General features: G+C 38.9%; 1 protein-coding gene across 1 annotated transcript in view; it reads right to left on the reverse strand.

Moving 5' to 3' along the window:
- SLC35F1 (solute carrier family 35 member F1) overlaps positions 1 to 26,596 on the reverse strand; it is a 387,220-nt gene that overhangs the window by 68,162 nt on the left and 292,462 nt on the right. The window contains exon 3 of the mRNA XM_044249958.1: positions 4,148 to 4,275. Coding sequence (XP_044105893.1) covers positions 4,148 to 4,275 — 128 coding nt within the window. The remainder of the gene's footprint in view (positions 1 to 4,147; positions 4,276 to 26,596) is intronic.

The raw sequence follows: 26,596 nt of genomic DNA on the forward strand, positions 1-26,596 counted from the left end.
CTGTGGACTTTTCATAGACTTTGCATAGATGCTTTTATGATGTCGAGGTATGGTCCCTCTATCTCAATACTTTGAAGAGTTTTAATCAGAAAAGGATGCTTTTATTTTATCAAATGCTTTTTCTGCATCAATTGAAAAGATCATATAGTTCTTATCTTTTCTCTTATTAATGTACTCTATCACGTTGATTGATTTCTGAATGTTGAACCACCCTTTCATCCCAGGAATAAATCCCACCTGGTCATGGTGAATGATCCTTTTAGCGCCCTGTTGGATCGTATTGGCTAGGATCTTATTGAGTATTTTGGCATCCTTGCTCACCAGGTATACTGGTCTGTAACTCTCCTTTTTGATGGGGTCTTTGTCTCATTTTGGGATCAGGGTAATGCTGGCTTCATAGAATGATTTGGAATTATTCCTTCTATTTCTATTTTTTTGAAACAGCTTCAATAGAATAGGTATTATTTCTTCTTTAAATATTTGGAAGAATTTCCCTGGGAAGCCATCTGGCCCTGGGCTCTTGTTTGTTGGGAGATTTTTTTTTTTTAATTTATTTTTTTTGTTGGGAGATTTTTGATTACTGCTTCAATTTCCTTATTGGATGGGGGTCTGTTTAGATTGTCTATTTCTTCCTGTTTCAGTCTTAGTAGCTTTTAAGTTTCCAGGAATACATCTATTTCTTTCACTCCCCTTTCAGACTTCAGTTCCACTATCAGTTCTTCAGGGGATAATCTTCCCCAACTTGCCATTGGAAGTCAGGTTGGTTTGAGAGCCATTTTCATAGAACTGTGTTACTTTCCTTTAGAATGTTTATCCTTCATTAAAACCATACATTCATTCGTTTGATTATTTGACCAAATGCTTCCTTCCCTATTTGACTAAAAGTTCCATGAGAATACAGCTTCTATCTATTTTTGCTTACAACTTTATTCACCACTTAATAAAATGTCTTGAACATAGAATTATTCAATAATTATTCTTTTAGTGACTGGTTGAATCAAACTGGAATAACTGGTCCCCAATCATATATCATTGGGTTTCCTGCCCCCACTCTTCTGTCATGCTCTTCATCCCATGTGCAAATCTATACCCACATTTTATCTTCTCTACATTTTATCTAATCTTATAGACTCATATGAATGGGTACTTTCTTGGTCTTTGGAAATAAACATCATCTCTGCCTTCTTTGGAAACTGTAGCACTTAGGCATCTGTTCTCTTGCGGTACTTGGCATTGCTATCGATAGATTTTTGCCTCTTATGCTCTTTATCAATTCATATGTTTCTGGAGGGCAAGGCTTATTCATTTCTCTTTATGTCACTTGCAATAACTAGCTCATTTCTCAGAGGCTTAATTAATATATTTTCTTTATTGATTAATATGAGTAAAAGCTAAACACATATTAAAAGCTGAATTAATATTTATAGAAATAAGGAAAAATTATTGGCACTTGTTAGTTCTACTGATTTCCAATGAGTAAAAAAAATTAAATTACTAAATAGCTGTACAGACATGGTTCCAGAACAAATGCCTTCTGTTCTGACCATTTATTATTATTTAATAGGTTTATTTGTTGTACGTCGCAAAGTCATTCTAAAATTGTTAGATTCAACTTGCTTTTTTACTTTTCACTATTCCTTGCTCAGTAAATTACAATGAAGACCAACTGATATTCCAGTAGAATTATTATTTTTCTTTCTCACTAAAGAATTAAGATAAACTTTTTCAGGTTTATCAGGCATTGAAGAACGAATTTGAGAGAGGTAGCAGGATGGATCAGAATGGTGGGGTATGACATGGGTTGAACTAAACATCTGAAGACCATGAGACCAGTTGTTAAGAATAAATTGCCACTGTTCCAAAAAGAAAAGAAAGGAAGGGAAAGGAAAATTGAAAAAAAAAAAAAACAAAACTTTTGTTTTCAAAAAAGCTCCATAGAACTTAAGAAACCAACAATTGGTTGTGACTTTACAATGCTTAAAAACAAACAAACAAAAAACCCACAGAAGCCAACTAGATTTTCAAAGGGGAACATCTCCTCTTCATTCTCCCCAGGCTCACTTACAGTTTTTGGCTCTGGGCTAATGGGCTCAGCTCTGCCACAAAGCTAACATTTGTCTCTTCCTTCTCCTGACCTATCTGTAAAGACATTCTGGAGGCCTCTACATTTAGGTAGAGAACTGCTGGGAATTTCTATGCCCCCCAAAAGTGGAAATCAATGCAATTGAATTAACTTCTTTAAACATTTATTGAGTACCTGGCATGTGCTGGGTTTTCTAGTAGGTACTAGAAATTCGGAGGTGAACAAGAAATTACCCTTGCTTGTCTATCTAAGAACTCACAGTCGGGTGGAGTAGGTAGGAATACTTAAACATTATTCTTCAGTAAGACAGACTGTAGACAGAGCTAACAAATAAAGTGCCATGGGAGCACAGAAGAGAGATACCTATTTCTGTTGTGGGACTCACTGAAGTGAGTGGGAGTGAAGCTGAGTATGGGGGCACGTAGCTGATTTCCCAGCATTTATTCACCTTTCTCCTCCTGCAGTGGGTGACATGTGATTAGTGGGATTGATCCCATTCTGAGGCCACGAGTGAGTCCTGACTGGTGAGCCAGTAACTCTCAAGCAGAGATGGTACTCCTCTGCCAGAGGGCATTTGGAAATCCACAGGGACACTTTTAGTTGTTATAAGGCTGAAAAAGACGCTATTAGCTTTTAGTGGATGGAAGCTAAGAATGTTCAATGACCAATAAAGTAGGAAAGGAACCCAAATCATGAAAAATTGCTCCACCCAAAATGCCAGTAATACTCCTGAAAAACATGAGTCTGAGATAATCAGAAATCTTATCCTGCATTGGGTTGGGGAGTCCAACTTTAAGCCAATTAGCTCACAGCATTCCCCTGCTGTCATTGTGGTCCAATTAGTATAAGGGCTCTGTACTTCTTTTCAATGGGTTTAGGTAGACAAGCATCCCTTCTGTCTCACTGGGCATGCAGGAAGAAGCCTGCAGCCCCATCTCATTCCAGCTTAGACAACTTCCCATTCAATCCATGCAATCTACATATGTTTAGGTGGTCTGCTTGCTTGATTCTGCATTTTTTTAAAATTTTTTTAAAGATTTTATTTATTCATTTGACAGAGAGAGATCACAAGTAGGCAGACAGGCAGGCAGACAGAGAGGAGGAAGCAGGCTCCTGGCCAACCAGAGAGCCAGATGTGGAGCTTAATCCCAGGATCTGGGACCATGACCTGAGCTGAAGGCAGAGGCTTTAACCCACTGAGCCACCCAGGTGCCCCTGATTCTGCATTTTTGTTATTGTTTTTCTAAGTAAATTATCTGAATGGCAGGAATGTTGTTGTGGTATCAAGTCTAAGTAAAATATAACATACGTGAATAATATTTTGTTTTCATCCCAGAGCCTTGGAATGCTATAAAATTCATAACATGGCCATAAAGGGGAAATGAGGGTGAAAAAAAATGGTCAAGTGTATAATTTATGGTATAATGAAGAATGTAAATGGTGTCTGGTGAAAGTTGTGAAAACCTAAGTTTAAACTTGCAGTTGTGTTTGTGTGTGTGTGTGTGTGTGTGTGTGTACACACACCCATGTGCATAAAAGAAAAGGAGAGGGAGGAAGGGGGGACAGAGTGGCTATCTTCATGAATAACACTATTTAGGAATTTGTATCTTGTTCTTTTAGGAAAGATTCTGTCCCTTCTGGTTGCAAAATCTCCTCACTAAAGAAAGCTAAAGAAAAGATTATTAAGCACTGATTACTTAATCAAAGTCCATTAACTTGTTCTAAGATGTTTTAAATTGTGTTTAAAATGGCTCTGTTTTTATGCCTATTAATAACTCTCCTACTGACATAAGATTAGTTGGTAGTATTCATAGCTAGAAAATATTTTCCTACATTTTCAGTAGTTACAGTCCAATAAGAACAAAGAGGAAAAAGATATCCAATTACATTTGAATTAAGAAAAATTAATAAGACATAGAAATAATGCACAAGTTAATTTTTAAACACCCAATTTCCCTCTTGCAAAACCTTTAGAGAAGTATTTAGATTTCCAGGTGACTAAACTGAAAGCAAACTACATCTGGAAACTGAGGAGGGTGAGAAATACATAAGACCCGCCAGTACCTGAATACTGGTCAGAGTCGTGTACTGGTAAGCCTTGACCACCAGATAATTTGCTTCCAGGTCGATGAGTCCCAGGATCATATATTTCCACCATCTTCGTCGTAAAATTGCCAGGAGGTTTTCTTCTCCTGTGTCATGAAGGTGAAAAGAAATGGGTTAGGTTCTGAAATAGAAACTGTATATTTAGAAGGATTCTAAATTATTGTTGTACTCTATATTTTTCTTGTTCCTTAACAAATATTCAATTAAACAAATGCATTGTGTCAAAGATTGACATGTTTTTACTTAGCTAATAGTCTTCATTGCAGACCTTGTCTTTTCAAATAGGTTTTTATACCAGAATAAGACTAGGTAGGTTTTTAGTTCACCATGAAAGGCATTTTTCTCATGAACATCTGATGAAAAAAAAAGTCACATAATGTAAAAATAAAAGGAAAGGCATACCAGAAAGGCTGCATAAACACATACAAAGTCCAAATCATTCTAAACTTCAGTATTGTGGTAAAATAGAAAGAAACAAAATGAGGGTAAGCCAATGGACAAAGGCCTATGCTTGACAGCACATCTGCAGTTAGACTCCCAAATGCCATCCTGAGTGTTTGCCCAGCTTTGAACATTACATGCTTTGAACATTATATTCTGGTGGGGTGTGGGTGATGGGAAAGAATTAAAGTAGAGGGTCACTCTCGGATGGACAAGAGCAATAGAATCATGGTCTGAATATTGCTCCCAACCATAATCTTCACCATCTTGCCTCTTAAGTTTATAACATCAGAACAGATTTTGAATCCCTTAGCTTTTCATCCATATTTTTACATCTTTCAAGCCTGAAAGAAATCTTATTTCTCAAGGGGAAATCATGATTGTTAATAACAGCTCTCTGGAGTCAAGCTGTGAGGTCTTCATAGAAGTATGGGATCTGCAGAAACTGAGTGAATAGTGACTGTATTCATTATGATTGCTGCACAACAAATTACCCTAAAACACTGCTGCCTGAAACAATAAGCAACTATTACCTCCTTGTTTTGTGGGTCAAGAGACTGAACACAGCTTAACTGAATGTCTCTGATTCAAGCTGTCTCAATAAGCTGCAGTCAAGTTATGACCCATGGATGTAGTCACATCTGAAAGGTCTGACTGGGGAGGGATCTCCTTCTAAACTCACTCAGCATGGCTATTAGTAGGCCTCAGTCCTTACCTCAAGGGCCTACCTGAAGACATGGCCGTTGATTTCACCCAGGATGAGCACTGGGGGCAATGGAGACAAAGTGCAGGGGAGAGGGAAAGTACATGTTTTTTTAATAACTTATCATCAGAAATGGGACTTCTCCTCTATTCTCTTCTTTAAAGGAGGGTCAACAAGTTCAACCTACATTCAAGGAAGAGAATTTTGTAAGGGTGTGACTATCAGGAGGCAGAGATCATTGGAGGTTATCTTAGAGGTTGGCTTCCCCAGTGACACACACTTCTAGTATTTTGGCTGTGCTTAAGCTGGTCCTCAAGAACCTCAACAGACTCCACATCCTCGCCTGTCTCTGAGCCACTCTCAGGACTTTGAACTCCTAATTTCTACCACTGGTCTTATTCAACTCCCAATTTCTACCACCTCATATCACCTTATGATATGAGGTGAAGACCTTTTCAACCTTACATAAACTTGTAAAACAAATCTTTCCAGCTACATAGACAATGTTGGAGTCTGGGCTGTGCCTGGTTGGCAACAGAGAGAGGTCTCTGGACCTTTGGTAGCTAACCCAGTTTTCAAGCCTCATTTTGGGAGCCATACTTCTCACAACATTTGCTTCAAGTACACTAAAAATCTTTCTGACTTGGTGAATTGTTAATTCCTGTTCATCCTTCAAAATTTAGCTATTCTCTGCCATTCTGTCTGCTGTCACTGCCCCCTTGGCAATGTGTACCCAGTAGATCCTTTCACATGATTGTGACTACTTAGAAATTTTCTCTTCACAAAACTGAGAGTTTGGGGATGATAAGAGATCAATGTCCCACTCATATATGTGTTTTGGAATGGACAAATAATTGAACTGAAAAAAAGTGTGATGTGTTATTTCTCTGAGTACCTCAAGAGTTATCTCTAGTATATGAGTCACATTTCTTGTGTTTTGCACTGAGATTCAGAGCCAGTGGATGTGATCCCCAAGGTCATTTCTTTATAGCAGCTCATTTTGACAGCACCCTTGCACAGCATTTCCGCCTTCCTTATCTGCCTACACATTTGATCAATCAACACACTTCTCAAGATTTACTTAGTAAATTAGTGATTTGCCACCTGACTGAATATTCCCATCTTCTTGAGAGGTTTTTAAAAATCTCAATGCTTGGGACCAGACTCTCAAAATTCTAGTGTAGTTGGCTTTGGGTGGACCTGGGCATTGTGCTGAGGATCAAACTTAGGACTTTCAAATGGTTGATGTCCAGTGGTTATCCTCAGGATGACCTGCACTAGGAATTTCAGATATAACCACAAAGTAGCGAATGCTCTTCATACCAAAGAAACACCTGAACATCTGGCCTGAAGTATGCTTTTCCTTGTCTTGTCTCTGGGCTTTTCCCTGTGCTGATTCCTCTGCTTGGACTGTTTTTCTTCCAGTCTCCAAATGAAAGATGCACATAGACACTAACACCAGGGAGCCTTCCTTGGTCTTCCTAGGGCTGGATTTCCCTGTAATATGCTTCTTTAACACCCTTTGCTTACCCACATACAATACTAATCTCACTGTATTATAATGACCTGTTTTCTTGACCCTATTACTCATTAGACTATAAACAATTTGAAGAGATTAGCATTACCTTGGTCATTATTTTATCTCTAGGATCCAAAAATACATAGTAAGAGGTCAATAACTAATACAAAATGTATGAATAAATTTCATGTTTAATAATCTCAGCAATGTTAAGTAGGTCGAAATTGAGGTACTTAAATATATATCTACTATAAACATTCATGTTCCGGACAATGAAAATTGTTTTCCAGTTAGAATGTAGACAATATCTGACACAATTAATTTGGTGACCATTTTACACATGACATACTATACATAGGACATAAAAAGGTCAATGGCATATTTAACTGCAAAGCTGCAATTCTATAGTTACAGGTCATTGTCCCAGTTAATTTACACAATGAACAGACAGTTGCCAAACTCAGAGCATACCAGCCACATCTCAATGATGTAAGACTGAAAATCTGGGTCATGGTGCTGTTTGTTCTACCAATCAATAACATATTCAAAGTGTAATTCATTACATAGATTCAAAGGAATGATTAATTGACTTGCTGTTCTGCTGCAAAAGTCTGCAAAGCAAAACACCTAAATAAATGTTCCATATTGTTTGATTTGAAGCACCAGAAAACATACAACATTCTTGCACAGCAAAATTATCCAGGACGGCAAGAGAGCACTTTTGTACTTTTGGCTGAGCAAAAAATCCAGCCCTAAGAACGACTGCTTAGGGATTTATCTACATGACTCTTATTAATACTGATGTACAACAGGCCATTAAAATTCTTTCTAAAATAATGAAAATGCGTTCTTTACAGCCTTTGTGCCAAAACACTCCCTAAATCTCTTAAAATAGGGCCATCCATAAGAAACACCAGCACAACTGGTGGTATGTTAATGTTTTGAAATTCTCTTTTTTTTTTTTTTTTAATTAACTGAAGGAGTAATAAAATCCATGGGTGGAAACTTTAGAATTACAGTTTGCCATTTACATGCATTCTGTTAATTATTATTTTTATTATCAATATGTTCAAATATAAATAAAATTATTAGAGAATATTATAATAAGGTAACCTGCAATCTGATTTAATAGATGTTAACATTTTGCCATATTTGCTTCATAAATATTCATTTTTTTTCTAAGGAAGAAAATGTTTAAGATAAAACTGAAGCTCCCCTTCTGCTCTTGCCAGATTCTATTCCCTTCCCTCCTTCCGCACATCACTGTCTTGATATTGTTGTGGATCCTTCATGTTTGTGTTTTTGTTATACATTTCCTAGTTACGTTTGTATCCAAAATGGGATTTAACTTCCTTTGGTATGTTTTTAAACTTTAAATGACAGTTTACTGTATATACTGTAGATGTCATTCTTCTAGGTTCTTCTTCTTCTTTTTTTAATGTTTAACATTGTTTTAGAAATGTATCCCTATTGTTTTGTGTAGCGCTAACTCATTTATTTTAAACACTGCATATTCTCATACTCTCTGAATATGCCACAATTTATCCAGTCTCCCACTAAGAGACATCTAAACTGTTTCCAATTTTTCTCTATTAGGAACAGTGTGGCCAGGAAAGCTACCCTGATTTCAAGTAACAGCATTCTAGAAACAATAACTACTTCACTAATTAAGAACAGGGAAGGGAATTACTGACAATCTTTATCACATCAGTCATATTGAATTTTACTAAGCACAAACAGCACGACCAATTAAAAGGGGTTTAGAACTTCAGTAACAAAAAACTTCTCTGATACTTACTCTCTATCAGGCAGTATCTACATGCATTACAAATATTGACTTTCCTAATCCTAATCGTAACACCATACAGTAGACATTGCTATTAACCCCATTTGCAGATGAGAAGACCAAGGCCCGGAGGAGTTGAGTAACTTGCCTGAAAGGTCACACAGATAAGCCAGGATCTGGACTCATGACAGTCAGACCCTAGGCTTCATACTCATTAGTCCTGTACAGTTTTGCCTCCCTGATTTGTACTGTGGCATTGTCCTCAGGAGTCACACACTTCTCATTTCTCTTTCATGACCTACCTGTCCCTACTCACCCCTCAGTGCCCCTCAGCTAACTCCTGGGGGTACCCATCACACTGAAGCCGATGTGCATGGAGCCCCCCTCCCCCCATTGCCAGCGCCCAGCAATGCAGCTCCTGTAGCAGCTTAGGGATGATGACCACCAGTAAATCAATATCAAGGATTCGGTGTCTCCCTGCCTGATCTAAGCCCATGACGAAATTCCCCTTATGAAATGTAAAATAAGTTTTAAAGTCATTTCTATTTCTTAAAAAACTCTAATTACAAGAATTACTGTTTTATGCTGTACTACTTGCTAAAGCTTCAGGCATAGTAGCTGTGGTCACACATGGGGTGGGGCAAGGGGATGGTGAATACGTGCTAAATGAAAGAGGAGAGAACTTTTGAACAAAAACATGGCACACATTCATGGTGGTGTCTGGAAAACAGAAACCTTTGATTCATAGTGTTCTTGTTCACCCCCAGTGGTAGTCTGGGTCAAGAATAACAGTACTGCAAGAAAGCACCAGAGGTAGATCGGCTCAGGGAACAAGAAGCTGCATTATTCTTGGGGCGCTTTCATTAAGGGTTCTCATGGGTGGTGTGATCCTTCATGGCGTTCTTATGCAAGAACAGAATCCAGCATGCTTTGCACAGAGAGCCTGCAAGCAAGAGCAAAGCCTCTCCACAGGGGTTAAGACCCTAACTCGAATGGACCCCTCTTTATCTCACATATGGAGCCATAACACCATCTTTCTTTACCAGAACTCTAAATGGAAGTGTTTAAGTATCAATCAGTGAATCTGGGGTGGGGGCGGAAGACTTCTGATGGAGATCTTAATGATCCATCTTTCAAAGCTAAAATGTAGTATTAGAATGTAGAGCTTAAAACAATTCTCTTTGTGAGAAAAGTGAACAAAATAAATGCACTAATAAGGAAATGAAAATATAAATTGTTCACAAAAAAGGACTGTAACCAGTTGTACTTCAAATATGAACCTGAGAGTAAAGATGAAATACAAAAAAGATAGATAATGAAGATTCAACTTTGTTTCATATTCTTTCAGTCATTTTTACTATTAGAAACAGACAGTGAGATTGGGAAGAGCTTAAGAGACAATGTTTTGGCTTGGTAGCAAACAGACTTGGGTTTGAGCACTGACTGCCTTCTGCTATGTGGTACTAAGTAACTTGGTTAATGGCCTTGAACCTCAATCCCTCTACTACAAAATAGGGATTATAACAACTATCTCATGGGGTATCATCGATTAAAGGTAGTATGAGTAAAGTGTATAAGCTAATACCTAGCTAAGGTCTGTGCACAAAATACCATGGCAATGGGTAGGGTTCTGAAAGCCTTGTGCCTTCCAGCCACCCATGACAGGCTAAATCACCATGTTAGATGCAGCACACAGGAAGCTCAGGATAGTGAACCCTCATAATTATTCCTTAAGACACTGGCCACACATACCTGTCTGTCTCTTACTCTGGATCACATCCAAGCCAGTGTACGACATTTGTCCCAACTAGAGACAGGCTGAGGGCCTTGTCTTTGTCGCCTCTCCGCTGGACCAGACCCATGTCTTGACCCTTTGGATCACACCACTGACAGGAGAGTGGAGGCTGTGCATGGATGCACCTGCTCTCCGCCAACCCATCCCAGTCCCGCTCAGCACCTCTCTTGTTTATGTCTCCTCAACGATGTCTTTCCTAGTAAGTTGGACAATATAAAATCTTATTACTAAGGCAAGAAAGCTGAATAACACTTTTGAAATCTGCTCAGTCATCTGGCTGTTTTCCAGAAATGCCTAATAAAACTTTGGGAAAATATCCAAAAGCTAAAAGTGAACCCTGATCACATCAGGTTTTGGTAGCTCTTACTTTAAGCTGAATATGAGAGAAAAAAAGTATAGATGATGTAGAAGGGATTGCACACAGGATAGATTTCTTAATAATAAGTTTATTTTGCTTCTTTCACAGTTATATTTCTGGCATTGATAATTAAAACCCAACATTCGAGCTCTAATTATGAACACAATCTATCACCTCTTCTGAGATTAAAACATTTACACATTGTAATATGAAAATAAAAGCCTCAGAGTATGCTACCATTTTAACATTTTTAACCAAATCACTTAAATCTTAGAAAACTTCTCTTTCTTGTTTTTTTTTAAGCTGTCATTAAAAAAAAAGATTTTGTTGATTTATTTGAGAGAGTGTGCAGAGTGACAGAGAGAGAATGGGGGGAAGGGCAGAGGGAGAAGCAGACTCCCCATAGTTTAAGAGTGGGTACGTAGCTTTTGTGTATGGGTTTTTTTTTCTTTTTAAGATTTTATTTATTTATTTGACAGACAGAGATCGCAAGTAGACAGAGAGGCAGGCAGAGAGAAAGGGGGAAAGCAGGCTCCATGCTGAGCAGAGAACTCCAGGCAGGGCTTGATCCCAGGACCCTGAGATCATGACCCAGGCGCCCCCGCCAGAATTTAAAACATTCTTTAAAACATGTATACAAGGGCACCTGCCTAGCTCAGTGGGTTGAGCCTCTGCCTTCTGCTCAGGTCATGCTCTCAGGGTCCTGGGATTGAGACTCGAGTTGGGCTCTCTGCTCAGCAAGGAGCCTGCCTCCCCCTCTCTCTCTGCCTGTCTCTCTGCCTGCTTGTGATCTCTCTCTCTCTCTCTCTCTGTCAAATAAATAAATAAAATCTTAAAAAAATAAAATAAAATAAAACATCTATACAGTTCAGCATGTACTTTACATTCTTGGACAGAGCACTGTAAACAATAAACCAGCTTGGGGGCACCTAGGTGATTCAGTGGGTTGAGCCTCTGCCTTCAGCTCAGGTCGTTATCTCAGGGTCCTGAAATCGAGCCCTGCATCCACCTCTCTGCTTGGCTGGGAGCCTGCTTCCTTCTCTCTCTCTGCCTGCTGTTCTGCCTACTTGTGATCTCTCTCTGTCAAATAAATAAATAAAATCTTAAAAAAAAAAGAGAATAAACCAGCTTGAATAACTAAACACTGTCACTATGAATAATTGAAAGAAGAATCTGAAAACCTTAAAAATGTTCTGCAGAGTCAAACACAATCCAACTCTTCTGTCCCATTTCTAATTGTAACACCTTTTTTCCTGTATATAATCTAACAACTAAAACGTAACCCAAGCATATCTTCCTCCCCTCAAATTCCTGTCCAATTTATGCCTTTTGTTGAACAACCACTCCTTGGGGGCCATTTTCACTTTGTGTATCTTTTGCAGTTATCTGCGCACACAGGTTCTTCCTCTGAAAAGTCTCACGAGTAGTTCCTTTCTTTTGACTTAGGTAGTGAGTCTATGAGGCTGGGCCTTTCCCTTGGGGCTGCTGGGCTATTCAGCTCCAGGAGGCTGATGTCTCCGAGAAGTTACGAAGAATGGTGCCCTTTGAAGTTGTGTCTGTGGCAGTCATGTCTGCTCTTTGGGACACAGGGAGGACACTGGAGCCATTCATCAGTGGGTTCTACACCAGACTCTCCCTGGCACTCACTGTATGATTCGGTTTTGTAACTGTGTCTCTCTAAACATCAATTTCTCTCATCTACAAATTGGAGCTACTAGGTGGACCTGACTTCTAGAATATTTGTTAGGACAAAATGAAATATTTGTAAAATGCTTGACATGGTGCCTGGCAAGTTGCTTATGTTATTATTATCTTGATATTTATCATAGCTGGTCTTTCCTTATGCCCTGCTTCCTACATAACGTGGTTGTATAGTAAAGAATTTTACCTTGTCTCAAAAGAGGTCTGCTATTTGTCCTAGGCTAGCAATATCATTTAGGGGAGGGGCTGGCCATGCCAGAAAGACCAGCAATGTGAGTTAGAGTGGGGGAATTTGGGTCACTGCCAGAGGCCAGAGATTGAGTTCAGCCATATGTGCAATGAATCATGCTTACATAATGGAGCGCCCATAAAAACCCGGAACACAGAGGGTCTACTGAATTTCCCTGGTTGGCAATATTTTATCCATATTCTCACACATTGGTGCTGGGAAAGTAATTCTAACTCCACCAGGAGAAGAAAATGGAAGCTCTTCACTTGATACTTCACCTGGATTTTGCTCTATGTGCTTCTACCCTTGGTTGATTTTTTTTTCCCCTTGGTTGATTTTTAACCTGTATCCCTTCCTTACAGTAACTGTAACCACGACTATAATAGTTCCAGTGAGTTCTGTGAGTCTGAGCAATTTACTGAAGCTGCGAATGGTTTTGGGGATACTTCCCACCTATGAACTTGCAATTGGTGTCAGCAGAGGGGGTAGTCCTGGATGGACCCTAAACTTTCTCACTTGGCTAAACTCTCACAGTTAGTGTGAGGTAACAGTAGTGTTGGGGCTATGTCCCAAAGTCTTTGTAGGACGTTTTCCTCAAACAAAACTAAACTGAAATGCCCTCCCTTGCTCAGGAACTTGAGTCCACGTTAGGTGAATCTCAGAATAACCAGACCCCAGAATCCTCCAGTTCTGAATTCAAATTAAAATAAACCAACAACTAGCCTCCTTTCCAGATGATGTTAAGCAATGTATATAATTATGTGTTATCATAAAAAAGAGTGTAAAAACTGTGCTTTATACCTAAATTTTCTGTCCTTCTAAAGAGATCACTTACAGTAGAAAATACACTCACTAGTTTAAAATCACTAGGTTAATGATAGGTTGGCTGTGTGGAGGGGCACATGCTTTGATTTAAAATTATTCAAATCAATCTTAATAAAACTATGTGCTAGTACAAATCTCTCTATTTTCCTGGGTGGGCCCTCTGGGAGGAAAATGTATTTGTCCTTTTTAATGACAAGACTATTTTCCTTTTCTTCATCCCATTTTGTGAAAAGTGACCCTACTTGCGTTTTGGAGGTTTCCCGTAATTGGCTCTGATGCCTCCTGACATTAGCAGATGAATCTGTCAGTTTTATGAATTTTATTTTGAATGAAGAACTGTGTAGCAGCTAATGACACATGATGTAAGGGGAAGAGGCCAAAGTGGGCTTGCCTCTGGACTCCTGCTACTTGCTCAGCATATTCAAAAGACAGCATGACAGAAGGTGCCAGCCTGAACTCTTGAGGGCTGACCTTGAGCTCTGACACGAGAACATCTGTCATGGTGGACATATAGGTTAGAACCGGCATGGGAAATTAGCAAGAGAAGTGTCAACAGGCCAGAAACCCTAGTAAAGCAGAAAGCTGGTCACCCCCCTTTCTCCTGTTCACCCTCCCACCTCCCAGCCCAAAAGACAAGCACACATCTACCAAGGCCACTGCTGTTACCTGACATCTATTTTTTCATTGAACACCAGTGGTCAGGCACTGACACCATATACTCATTCTCTCATTTACTTGCTGGCCTGTACTCTAGGTTAAAAGCATGGAGTCAACAAGACCTGTGTGAAGGTACTGACTCTGCCACTGGACTGGCTGTGTCACCTCGGGAAAGTTTACTCGTTCGTAAAATGAGTCAAACACTACTCATTTGAAAATATGCTATATGAATTAAGTGACAAAATATACGTAAAGTGACTGGCTTCCGAGAAATACTTAGTGAATGATAGCTTTGTTATTAATAGCCCTATGAAGAAAGTATTTTTCAGAGCATTAAATTGGATTCAGAGGTTAAGTAATTTGTCTGAGGTTGGTCCTGACTGTTTATTGGAAAGTATCCACTATTTGAAGAATGATGTTTTTTGTTTCAATGACACATTTAATAAAACAAATCAGAAATATTTTTATTTATATGATCTTTCAGAAATTAGTTACAGTAGAGACAAGGCAGTATTTTCTGAGCAATGCAAATAATAGTATCAATACTTATGGAAATATCTATCTTCCCACATGAAAATATTAGAGAATATATTTTGGGGACTAAAAATCTTCCACTATACTGGGGGTGCCTGGGTGGCTCAGTGGATTAAGCCTCTGCCTTCAGCTCAGGTCATGATCCCAGGGTCCTATCCCAGGACCAGAAAGTCTCAGCAGGGAGCCTGATTCCCTCTTTCTCTTTGCCTGCCTCTCTGCCTCTTTGTGATCTCTCTCTGTTAAATAAATAAATAAAATCTTAAAAAAAAAAAAAATCTTCCACTATACTAATCAGGGGCAGTGAGCAATATGGTGCGCAGATAACTATCTAAAATTATCATTTTCCACAAAAAGAAATAATGGTTTTTGGAGGAGTGGTTAATTACAGATTTGGATCAGAAAATGTAAGACAAGTCAAGCCTGGAACATCTTGTTACGCAGAAGAGCAAGAAAGCAATCAAACACTATTAGGGTTGTGTCAAAAGGACACAGAGCCCAACTTGAAGGGTCTTTCGTATGAAGATAAAAACTGAAATGGATTGAAACACATCAGATTTGTTTAAATCCATAAGCGCATAATCAATCTGAAAGCAACAGCAATGACAATTACAGCCTAACAAATAAAAAAACACAACCCTAACTGGTCACTGGTCTTCATATCAGAGGATATTAGCAAGCCAATTCATTTTGAAAATTGGTAAATAAAGGGGGAAAAATCAATGTTTGGTCCGCCGGGATTCTTACATGAATTATACCACTAGGTCAGTAAATAGTAGATGAGGGGAGATGGGTCTTTATGGTAATATACTAACACATGAAAAAGAAATGAGAAAATTAGAATATCATAATTTTGTACCCTATGATGGAATTAATGGATGTTGGCCTTGAAGGTCAAGCTACTAACATATCAAAAGAAGAGACAATCAAGCAGTATGTTTTATGTTTCCTGATGGAAGAACAAAACACTACTTACCAAAAAAAAAAAAAAAAAGAACATAAATCTGATCAAAAGTCTCTGGACTCAGCTTATTAATTTAGAGAATTTAGAGGTCAAAGACGCATGTTAAAACACACTAGAAAGAGTCAATCAGCAAAATTCAGATTGTGAGATCGGCTGCAGTCTCGCTACTCAGTTTGATCGGTGGGACGGCGGCAGCCACAGCAGTGAGTAGAAATGGGCACTCATAGGCAAACCTCAGATCCTACTGACTGAGAATCTGCATTTGATCCACAGCCAGTGAATTTGTATGCATTACAGCTCGAGAAGAGGTAATTGCATAGGACACATAGCTGTTACAAATAAATTGTAGTAAAAATAAAAGAAGGAAATCTATAGGCTAAAATAACCTAAGAAAAATATCAACCACTTTGCATCCTGACTCAGACAAACTATAAAAGTACATACACCTATAAGAACGTTGGAAATCTGAATGCTGACAGGATATTTAGCATTATTGTTAATTTTAAATGTGAGCAAGTTATCGTGGTTATTTTCAAGCCCTTATCTTTGGGAAAAACATCCTGAAATACTTACAGATAAACCGATATAATGTCTGAGATTTGATTTAAAATCCTAAAAGAAGGGGAAAGTGGTGAGGATAAGGATAAAATAAGACTGACCATGATTTGAAATTTATTGAGGTGGATATACTAGCACAGACGTGTTCATTCCATGACTCTGTCAGCTTTGCTCTATGTTTGAAAGTTTTCAGAATAAGAAAGTTACAAAAAGAAGAGGTTCGAAGGTGAACAGGAAGTTGAGCTAATGGAGGAGCCTTGGATGGATATGAACAGCACCTCTGTGTCTGTAGACTTCTTTAAGTATTTTACTGTGCAGTCACAATTCCTCCATACAGTGTCCTTGACTTGTAGGCGATATTATCTTCTTTAGCAGCCAGAGAAGGCAGAAGTTTGAATTCTATTACTTCAATGTCCTCATTTCAGTCTGGAGGTCGGGAGGAATACTTGGCAACTCTTCCGGCAAAGGTTTTGACAAGTTCTTAATAACTAAGGACCGCTCTTGCTCATTTCCCTGCACTGGGTTTTTGGATGGGCCTTGCCCTTGTGCTTATGGCCAAGATATTGCCTGCCCTTGTTGCTTCACTTACAGATAAAGCCTGTCTATGTCTGAACTCCAAAAACCCTCATAGGGAATCTTTTGTTGGTGCAGTGTAGCATTGATACCAACCCCTGGAGCTTTGTAAAGCTGCTGGTGGAGAAATCACTCCTCTCAAGGGTTGGCAGTGCTGCGTTCAGTGAAGTAGATAGCACTCATGGACACCTGGGTGGCTTCGTCGGTTGAGCTTGACTTTGGCTCAGGTCCTGGTCTCAGGGTCCTGGGATCCAGCCCCACTGGGGTCCTGGATCAGCCGGGAGTCTGCTTGTCTCCTTCCCTCTGTCCCTCTCCCTGGTTGAGGTCTCTCTCTCTCAAATAAATAAATAAAATCTTAAAAAAAAAAAAAAAGGTAGATACCATTAAGCTAGTGCTGGCTGGGGGCAGTACAATCTAACTCAACGATAAGAGATGGTATGATTTGAATTGTGACTGCCAAAAACCAGGAGAGAAAGAGACGGCAAATAAGAAGCTAATGTCGAACCTAAGTGAAGCCTCCTGTGTTGTGTGGCAAATCCGTTCTGAGCCACAGATATCACTGTTACTGCAGGCTATGGTGTAGGAAGGTTCCAGGGTATGTTACCAGCCCTAACCCCATACAGCGGCCTAGAATAAGTCATTAAGAAATGCTAAAATATTTGAGAAGCAGGAAAACAAAATAGCCAGCGATTCCCTTGTTTATAGGGCTGCAGAGATGTTTCTTTCTTGATGAAATCAGATTTTTGCCGTTTTCCCCCCAGCTTTTTCTCATTGGTTCTTACACTTGAGTGTCCATTAGCATCATGGGGGGAGCTTTCCAACTGCCAATTTCGGGGTTCCACCTCAGACATTCTGACTTAGCAGGTCTGCACTGGGGCTCAGGGATCCGTATTTTAAAAAGTGTTCCAGAGGCTACGATGCTGCTTGTTGCTGATTCTATTACATTTTGGGAACCTTGATTTAAACTAATAAATAAATTGGACTATTCCTCCCTGAGGCATTTGTGACTGACTCATTACTTCCTATCACTACAAAGAAAGAGAGAACCAATTAGACAAGCTGGTGACTAGAACGGGGTTGTCCTTAGCACAGGAATAAATCTGGTATCTGTTCTAAGCCCGTCAGAGACAGGTGAGTGGCAGCGCTATTAATGGACAAATACTATTATAAGCCTTGCCCCAAATTCTACCTTCTCAAAGAAACTTCCCCATTTTGAGCCACATTGACTTTTCCTCTGAATTCTTATGGTCCTTATACATTGTTCTATTGTTTGGGGAACTTAATCAACCTATCTCATATTTTTTAAATGTTATGTGTGTGTATGTTTCCTCTGTTCTGGAATAGTAGTAAACTTAGGGAAAGCAAAGCCTCTGCTTTATAGTTCTTTTTGTTTTTTTAAGATTTATTTATTTATTTGAGAGAGAGAAAGAGAGAACACAGGAGGGATGGACAGAGGGAGAGGGAGAGAGAATCTCAAGCAGACTCTCCACTGAGTTTGGAGCCCTGATTCGGGATTTAATACCATGACCCTGAGATCATGATCTGACATAGGGTTTGATCCCACGACTCTGAGATCATGACCTGAGTTGAAACAAAGAGTCGGAAGCTTAACCAACTGTGCCACCCAAGCACCCCTGTAGTCCTTTTCTGTTATACTCTTACGAACATATGTCATTGTCTGCTTCACAAATATTTATTGACCTTCTAACACAAACAAATCCTCAAACAGATATAAAATAGAACCAAAGACCTCTGTTTTTAATCATCTTCTACTACATTTACACATTGACTTGGGGAGTCACTTAGGGAGATTTTAATCTTCCTAAATTTTATTCATTCATTTATTACATATCAACTATAGTGCTAGTGATTCAACTCATGGGCACTGCCAATGTTAACAAAACCTAATGACCCAAGATAAAATTCATAAAAATGTACACCTCCAAGAAAAAGGTCAATTTTACAACATAATAACTTGTTTTTTAAAACACAACAAATACGAGCCCTAATGACCCATACTAATTGTCTTCCTGGAAAAAATGGGTATGTATTCTTGGATATGTATCCATTGATAGAATACAAACATCTGAGAAAAGAAGGGTGAGTATCTCTGAAGCGAATCTCTCTCTGAGACATAGCAGATGGCTTGTACTGTTGAGTACACATTCTTATGACCTGAGATTAATTACTAAAGGGAAATGATCTCTTAGGAGCCAAAACGGAGTCAAGGACTGCATAGTAACTATTAATATGATGTGCCAATTGTCTGTAGATTTCTTAGGACATAGAGAAAAAGTAGGAGATTTAAAGGTGAATTAAAAACAAAAAAACTCTTTAGAGTTCTGATCAGTAGTCAAGACAGGAGGTAAGAGGGAGGCATAGGTTAAGATTAGGATTTCTAATGTAAACCTAGAAGACAGTTCAAGCTCTTCTCCAAAGCAGTTCCATCAACCTTTTTGCCCTCTTCACTTCTTACAGCTTAGATCTAAACCAAATACCAAACTTGAAGTACCTGCCTCCACACCCACTAAATCCAGTCTATTTTTAGATCTGACTTCAAATGAAACAAAGTGATCTTTTGTGAAGGTTATGGCCAAAGTCTGAAGGGTGCCTGAAGGTCATGGATAGTCACCTAGCTGAGCAATGAGGCTGTTAACCGCTTAATAGGAAGCTGGGATGTTAAGAGGCATAGTGCCAAAGGATTTTTAGATACTTCTTTCCCTTGGTCTTCTGGGGGCACCATGCCAGTAAGGACACTTCCTCCATTCTCCTTGCTTTTCTGTGTTCCTAAGAGATCTCTGTAACTCTCATTTCTTCCTCAGTAACAGAAACTTAGACTCAACAACAGTCTGATAAACTGAATCAAAATCCCGGGACTTGCATTCTCCTTAGAATTAAGAGGGGGCCATCTGTCCAGTTTGTGGACCTGCTGTCTTTACCACACCATCTGTCCTACAAGCTCCAACCAAGGCAAGAGAAACTGGACTTCCCTCTTGACATCTCATCATTGCCCCAAGCATGTGGCTGGCCTTATCAAGTGAACATATAAACAAATAGTGCTTCAAGAAAACAACATAAACATTTCCAGTAGAGGAAATTGCTAAACTGACCCTGTGGTATGCCACCAGAGTTTAAATTAAGACTCCTAGTGATGCTATTGTACTTTTGAACCTGAGGCTGGAGAGAAATAAGCAAAAGGGTGCAATTCCAACAAGGAATAATCCAAGTGTTGAGTTAGAATGAAATGATGTATTTTTTTCATGAATATTATTTTGGGTGCATGTGGCAAAATATACATAACATTTACCATTTTAACCATTTTTAAGTCTAGTTCAGTAAAACTAAGTGCATTCACATTCTTGTGCAACCGTCATCACTATGTATCTCCAGAATTTTTTCATCATCCCATTCCGGAACCCACTAAACAGTAACTCTCCCATCCTCTCTTCCCCAGCCACTGGTAACCATTGTTCTACTTCCTGTCTCTATAAATGTAACTGTTCTAGGCTCTTCATATAAGTAGAATCATATATTTGTTCTTTTGTGTCTGCTTGTTTCACCTAGCATAATGTTTTCTGGGTTCATCTATGTTATAGCAAGTATAAGAATTTCATTCCTCTCGAAGGCTGAGTAATATTCCACTGTGTATATACCATATTTTGTTTTATCCGTTGTTGACGGACACTTGGGTTGCTTCCACTTTTTGGCTATTGTGAATAATGGTGCTATGAACACTGGTGTCCAAGTATCTGTTCAGGTTCCTACTTTCAATTATTTGGGGTCTCTACACAGAAGTGGGATGGAGGTCATGATCTTTTATAAATTCTGAGAGTCACAGGTGAGGTTGTGTAATGCATAAAGTTACCATAAGGAACTTTTTTCCCCCTTGTTTTGGTCCTCCTTGGGAGTCATCCATATTGGCTATTCCAAATCACTGGATCTTCAGGCCAGTTAGATGATCACTCAATTTGAATCACTTTGGAATCTAACCCAATTTAAAGCCACTCTGGGAGAATGGGGGTAAGTATGGGACTGGGACTCACAGTCATATTCTATGGGGAACCTGGCTAGCTGCTAGCTTTAGACTGTAAAGAAGTTGTACCATATATATATATATGGTACATATATATATATATATATATTTATATATATATAAAATATATTTATATTATATAAGTTCTACTATATATATTTTATTCCATGTAAAATGTGGTACTTCTTAAAATCTTATGAACCTCTAAAATCATGACTATAATAAAGTGCTACTCTATATTCAGCATTTTGGGCTCTTCAAATAAAGACAATAAGATAATAATTCCTATGCAATAAATATATATTATTGACAGTTGATGACTAACCTTCATCAATTCTGATATTTATTATAAATAAATTTCCATAGAGGTCTCTGACACAATTAGTGTCAGCCATTTCCTGGCCACTTTTGCTCTTCTGCCTTAAATTAAACTTTTAAAAATCCTCTGTTTACCTTTTTCCAACAGTTTTTTTTTGGGGGGGAGGGTACTAATCTTCTTTATCTTCCATTCAAATTTTTAGTAGTAGGAAAGACAAAACATGAATTCTAAAAACTGTGAGGCTGTAGAGTAAAACCACGCACACCAAATATCCAGTCTTATAGGATTCCTGACATCAACAGTGGTTATACTTCTATGAAAAAACTAAGTAGGAAATATACTTTCACAACTGCCATCATCTATCAAATAAATTTCACTTTTAAGTGACAGCCAAATTCCTTTGATAGGTGAGTGAGGAATCGAGTCCTTGTTTCTAATTCAGAATACACTATATTCTCACTGCTTCGATAATCAAGCTTTGCTTCTACCTATGATAGCTGTCTAATATTCTCTGAAATCTTACAGTTCCTTCTATTAGGAGAGTCATCAAATAGAAGCTAGAAACTTGGAAAAATCTCTACTAGGATAAACAGTTTACCTGTTATTAAAAATATTAACTATATCATACAAGAACAGTATATATTAGGCAAACAAATCAAGATGCCTCACCTGTCAGTCCATCATATCTTCATTTCTGCCATTTCCCATTACGGGAGGGCTTGTCAGCCTGATTCCTACTGTGACAAGATTGCACATTAAAATACTCATAAGCTCCTCTACCTTTCTGGTCCACCATTGTCTCGGTGTCTCTGTTGCCTAGCAACAAGACCATCTTACCTATACCGGCAAATAACCTTTAATATATATTAGTTGAAAGCACTTCTTGGTCTTTCTTTTATTTTTGAAAACTTTCAAAAATACCCTTTTCTCACATGCATTTTAAATTACTTTTTTTTGTGTGTGTGATATAAGACTGCAAGGGAAAATTCATTGTGCAGTTTTCAGATCTTTTGTTTCATCTACCTCAAAACCTTGCAGTCTGGCCAAATATAAAAATCCCCAAGGAAGAGAACATGTCTGAATGCCAAGGCACACTGTGGCTGACAGCTTTTTTCCCCAGTTTTGCAGTGACTCCCTCCTCAAATTCCACTTTGCTTGAGCCAAGGCCAGCGAGCAGACCCTGGAGGGAAGCTAGGGTTCTCTACCTCCTGACACCAGGGAGAATAGTATAACCAAGTTCCCTGGAGAAAGGTTCTTCAGACATACATCATTCACCAAAATAGTGATGCACTGCCTGCCAGTCCCAGTTGATCACTTTTAAGAAAAGTGAGGGAGAAGAAGCAAAATCTAATGAGCAAAAGTCATACATTCATAAAGGACTATGTATGTCATTGGTTCTCTGTGTTGCCCCCTTTATGTTTCTGTCCTTTATTTTCTCTCTTTCCCTCCCTTTATCAATCTCTCTCTTTCAATCTCTCTTTTACACACACACACACACACACACACACACACAGAGCCTATCTTTTCTCTCTTTGCAGTTACCAGGGTTTTTTTGTGGCTGTTCAGGAAAAGGAGGCATAGAGAGGAGAGGACACTAAAGTACGGTGAGAGCCATTGTAATAGAGAAGGAATCCAGCACGCTGAGTGCTGAGCCATCCATTAACAGCAATGCTCTCATAAGCACCTTGCCTCCATCTCGACCACTTGAGTTAGGAAGCTGTACACATTGGGTTAGACTCCTTTGATGCCCTAGAGGATGCATGCACATATGTCACATTTAATGTTCAGTTCGGAAGGTTGGTCAACACACATTTACTGAGTTTCTAACTAAGGGGGAGGCCTTGCCAAGCAGTCTGCCTTGTCAGTAGTCTCCAAATTCCTAGTCTCACCTACAGCCCATATGAATTCTCTCTTCTTTCATTGATGATTTTGTCCTTTCTAGTTCTCTCTGTGAAAAATACAGAGTGTGTTTGGATTTCTGCCCTTTTCTCCAAAACTGATACACCATTCCCTCTCTCATCAGGGCAGAGGTGTGGTCCTTCAATTTCTGGTAAGATAGCTTTCTGCCTTACCAGTCATCCCTCACCGTCCTTTCCCACTCTTGGCATCTGTGATCGCTTGCACCTTCCCTCCATTCATCGTCCTGGTTATAGCAGCCGAAAGCTCCAGGGGCAGCTACAATGGAGACACACCTAGGTGATGCTTCTCTGTTGGATTTCCATTCAAGTTTGATCGAATTTATCCACTTGGCCTGCAGAGCTGGGCACGGTGCTGCAATGAAGCTCCACGTCTCTCAGTGTGCTTGACTTACTGGAGCAGAGCAGCACTCTGCAGCTAAAAATATCTTTGCCTTGTACTGGTGTTCCTGACTTTACATAACGGATGTGTTGTCCAAAAAAGTGGGTGTAAAGAAACTTTTTGTAGACATCACATTTTACATATTTAGAGAAGAGGCTTATAAAACACGTAATTTTTTTTTTAAAGGGAATAATTCCCTTTTAAAGTACTAAGCACACCTTAATTTAATCTTTTGTAAGTGGTGATTTTCTTGTTATGTTTTCAGAGTGTGAAGCCTACCCACATGTAATTGCACGACATCTGAAATAATTTCATATCACAAGCCTACTAAAAATATTTCTACACTGAAGCATTGCCAGAGCCCACACACACTTTTTCCGAAAAGGACTTGAAAATGCCAAAGCTACAAGATCCTTGAGGGTAGGACTATGTTTTACATACCTTGGTTATTTTCTATTGTACTAGACAGATAGTACAATATCTATTGTCATAGATAGCCAGCAAGTAACATACATTTGTTGAAAATTGAATGAATGAATCAAGCCTCATGGGTCTTAGTAGCAGCCCTGAAAAAAATTTTAGTTTTGAAAAATACAGAAAAATAGTTGGCTACACCAGTGTAGCTACAGTAGAGAGGTGGTAATTTTTAACATTTTCTGAAATATCTTCAAACCATTTTTAAGAACAAAGTGAAAAAAAAAAAAAACACTCCATATAAAGTTGAAGTGTTTACTTTCCTTCCCGCCCAATACTACTTGCCCATCCTCAGGAGGAATGAAAGCGGATTTACGAATTGGCTCACAATCCACTTCTGCTTTTATACACATGTATATACATATGTGCGCCTATCTATAAATAACGTTTTTGTAAGAGTTTTATAGATATGATAATACTGGTATCATACTCTATACATTATTTTGCAACTAGTTTTTTTTTTTTTTCCACTCATGGTATTTGTGAGTTATTCACGTTACGCACAAATAAATCTGGCCATTTTAAAAAAAAGTCTGCTGAATAGCATGCAACATTTTATTTACCTGTTCCTCCCATTTCTGGACTCACAGGTTATTTCCAAGTCTTGCTATGATACATCATGCTGCAATAAACATGCTTCTGTGCCTGTGCAAAGTTTACCAATCCCCTAACTTACTGGTTCATAGACTATGAGCATTTTTTACCTTCCTACCTACAGACAAGTAAACTCCCAAAGTGTTGATACCAATTTCCACTCCATCAGCAGTGTAGGGGGTTCTCTTCTCTCTTGACAACACAAGCTGCACACATTCATCCCGCACACTACTAACAGACAAGAATAACCTCTCCGCACTTTTGTGATCAAGACCACGAAACTCAATAGTCCTTAAAATAGTGACAGGACGGTGCCAGCAGTTATAACATGGGGTAGACTTTTGATTTTAATTCGGTGGATTCTAATTAAGAGGTAAGTGAGATAAAGGGCTGAGAGCTGAGAACTGATGACTTGATCAGAACTGGGGTGCGTCCTTATGCGTTGCTGAATTTAAAACAGATGCCTACATGCATGGGACTTGCCTGAACTTGTATGAGTGTGTTTATAATAATGTCACGGAATCATAATCTATAACTGTTTCCTTGAGCACTCCTGGTTTTACCTTTTTGTAGGCAAGATCCGGTTAGGTATGACTTGCTTCCTAGTAAAAATGGTGTTTGATTTCCCAAGGTTACTTATGGTATCTACTTCTACAAGAAAACTAGATTAATTACTGTCCTAAATGCTTTGGAATAGTGCTGCTGGGAGAGTGTGGAGGACTGCTTGCTACATGATGATTTCTGTGTCAAGATTTTTCTAATTGAAAGCAACAGACCACAGCCGTGGTTGCAAGTAGAAAAGGCAACCATTGGAAGGTTGAGGAGCCAGGTTTAAAACAAGTCCTTAAGGAAAACAGAACTTCTGGGACAAACAAATAGACTTTTTAATATTCTACTGCTGGAGCAAATCAAGACCAACTGTTGTAACAGCTTGCCTCACTCCATTTAAGAGTCAAAACTCAGGAGAAAAAGAAACACTGGCCTACAACATGTAGATCACATGCCCAACTCTTGGTTGGAGGAAGAGGGCGTGCGTTGAATAAAGTTACACCAAAAAAGGCATACACAGGAAAAAGAGCTTATTTCCCTGAAGAAATGAAGGGATAACCTACCCCTTCAATGAGAACTGGGGGCCCCTGAGGGCCAACTGGCGTGGCTAGGGGATGGAGTAGATCCCTTGACAAAATACGGGCTTCTGCTGGAAACAGGGTGAATGGATGCTGGCTGACTGAAAACAACAATGTCCGCCCCAGGAGGTTTCACTATATACAGTTCTGTCTCCTTTCTATAATCTGTGGATGTCTCTGTGTTAAACTTATTGTGAGAAAGTAAACAGTTAATGTCCTTACATGAGAAAACCAATTATTTTGGTAATGCATCAACTAAGTTCTCAAACTCCTTTCCACTTAGCTGTGCACAGTTCTGCCTCCGGTCAGACAAGGAATTTATTGTAACAATGACCTGTTAACACCACTTAAGCCCCTCGTCCTGCAGGGATAAGCAACATGGAAATACTAAAATACTGCAGTCAGCATGACATGATCTTGGCACTACTTTGAAAGGGTCTATATGTTCCCAGCTGTTGTTCCTCAATTGATCATGCATTCTTTAAGAACTGACATTTCATAATGATTTATGTCAGTTACTTGCCTCTTGGGGGTCACATTTGTTCATTTAGCAAATATTTATTGAGTGCCTAGGAGGACTGTGCTACCCTCAGGGTTGACAGAAGGCACATGATAATTATTTGAAAAATTATTGAGTATACCGTGGGCATTGTGAAATGAATTAGACTCAGGTCTTGCACACAAAGATCTTATGGTCTGGGAAGAGAGATAGGAAACACCAACACATGCTAGTTGTAATATAAGATAGAAGGTAAGAAAGACCAAAAATAGGCAACAGAAATTCAGAAAAAGGAGAAAAGAAGAAAAGAAGAAAAAGGGCTTACTTACTTCTAACTAGGGATATGTTAGTTTGCTACCATAATAAGTATTACAGACTGAGTGGCTTAAATAACAGATATTTCTTCTCTCAGAGTTCAGGAGG

The sequence above is a fragment of the Neovison vison genome, chromosome 1 (assembly GCF_020171115.1).
Source record: "Neovison vison isolate M4711 chromosome 1, ASM_NN_V1, whole genome shotgun sequence".
In the NCBI taxonomy this organism is placed as follows: Eukaryota; Metazoa; Chordata; class Mammalia; order Carnivora; family Mustelidae; genus Neogale; species Neogale vison.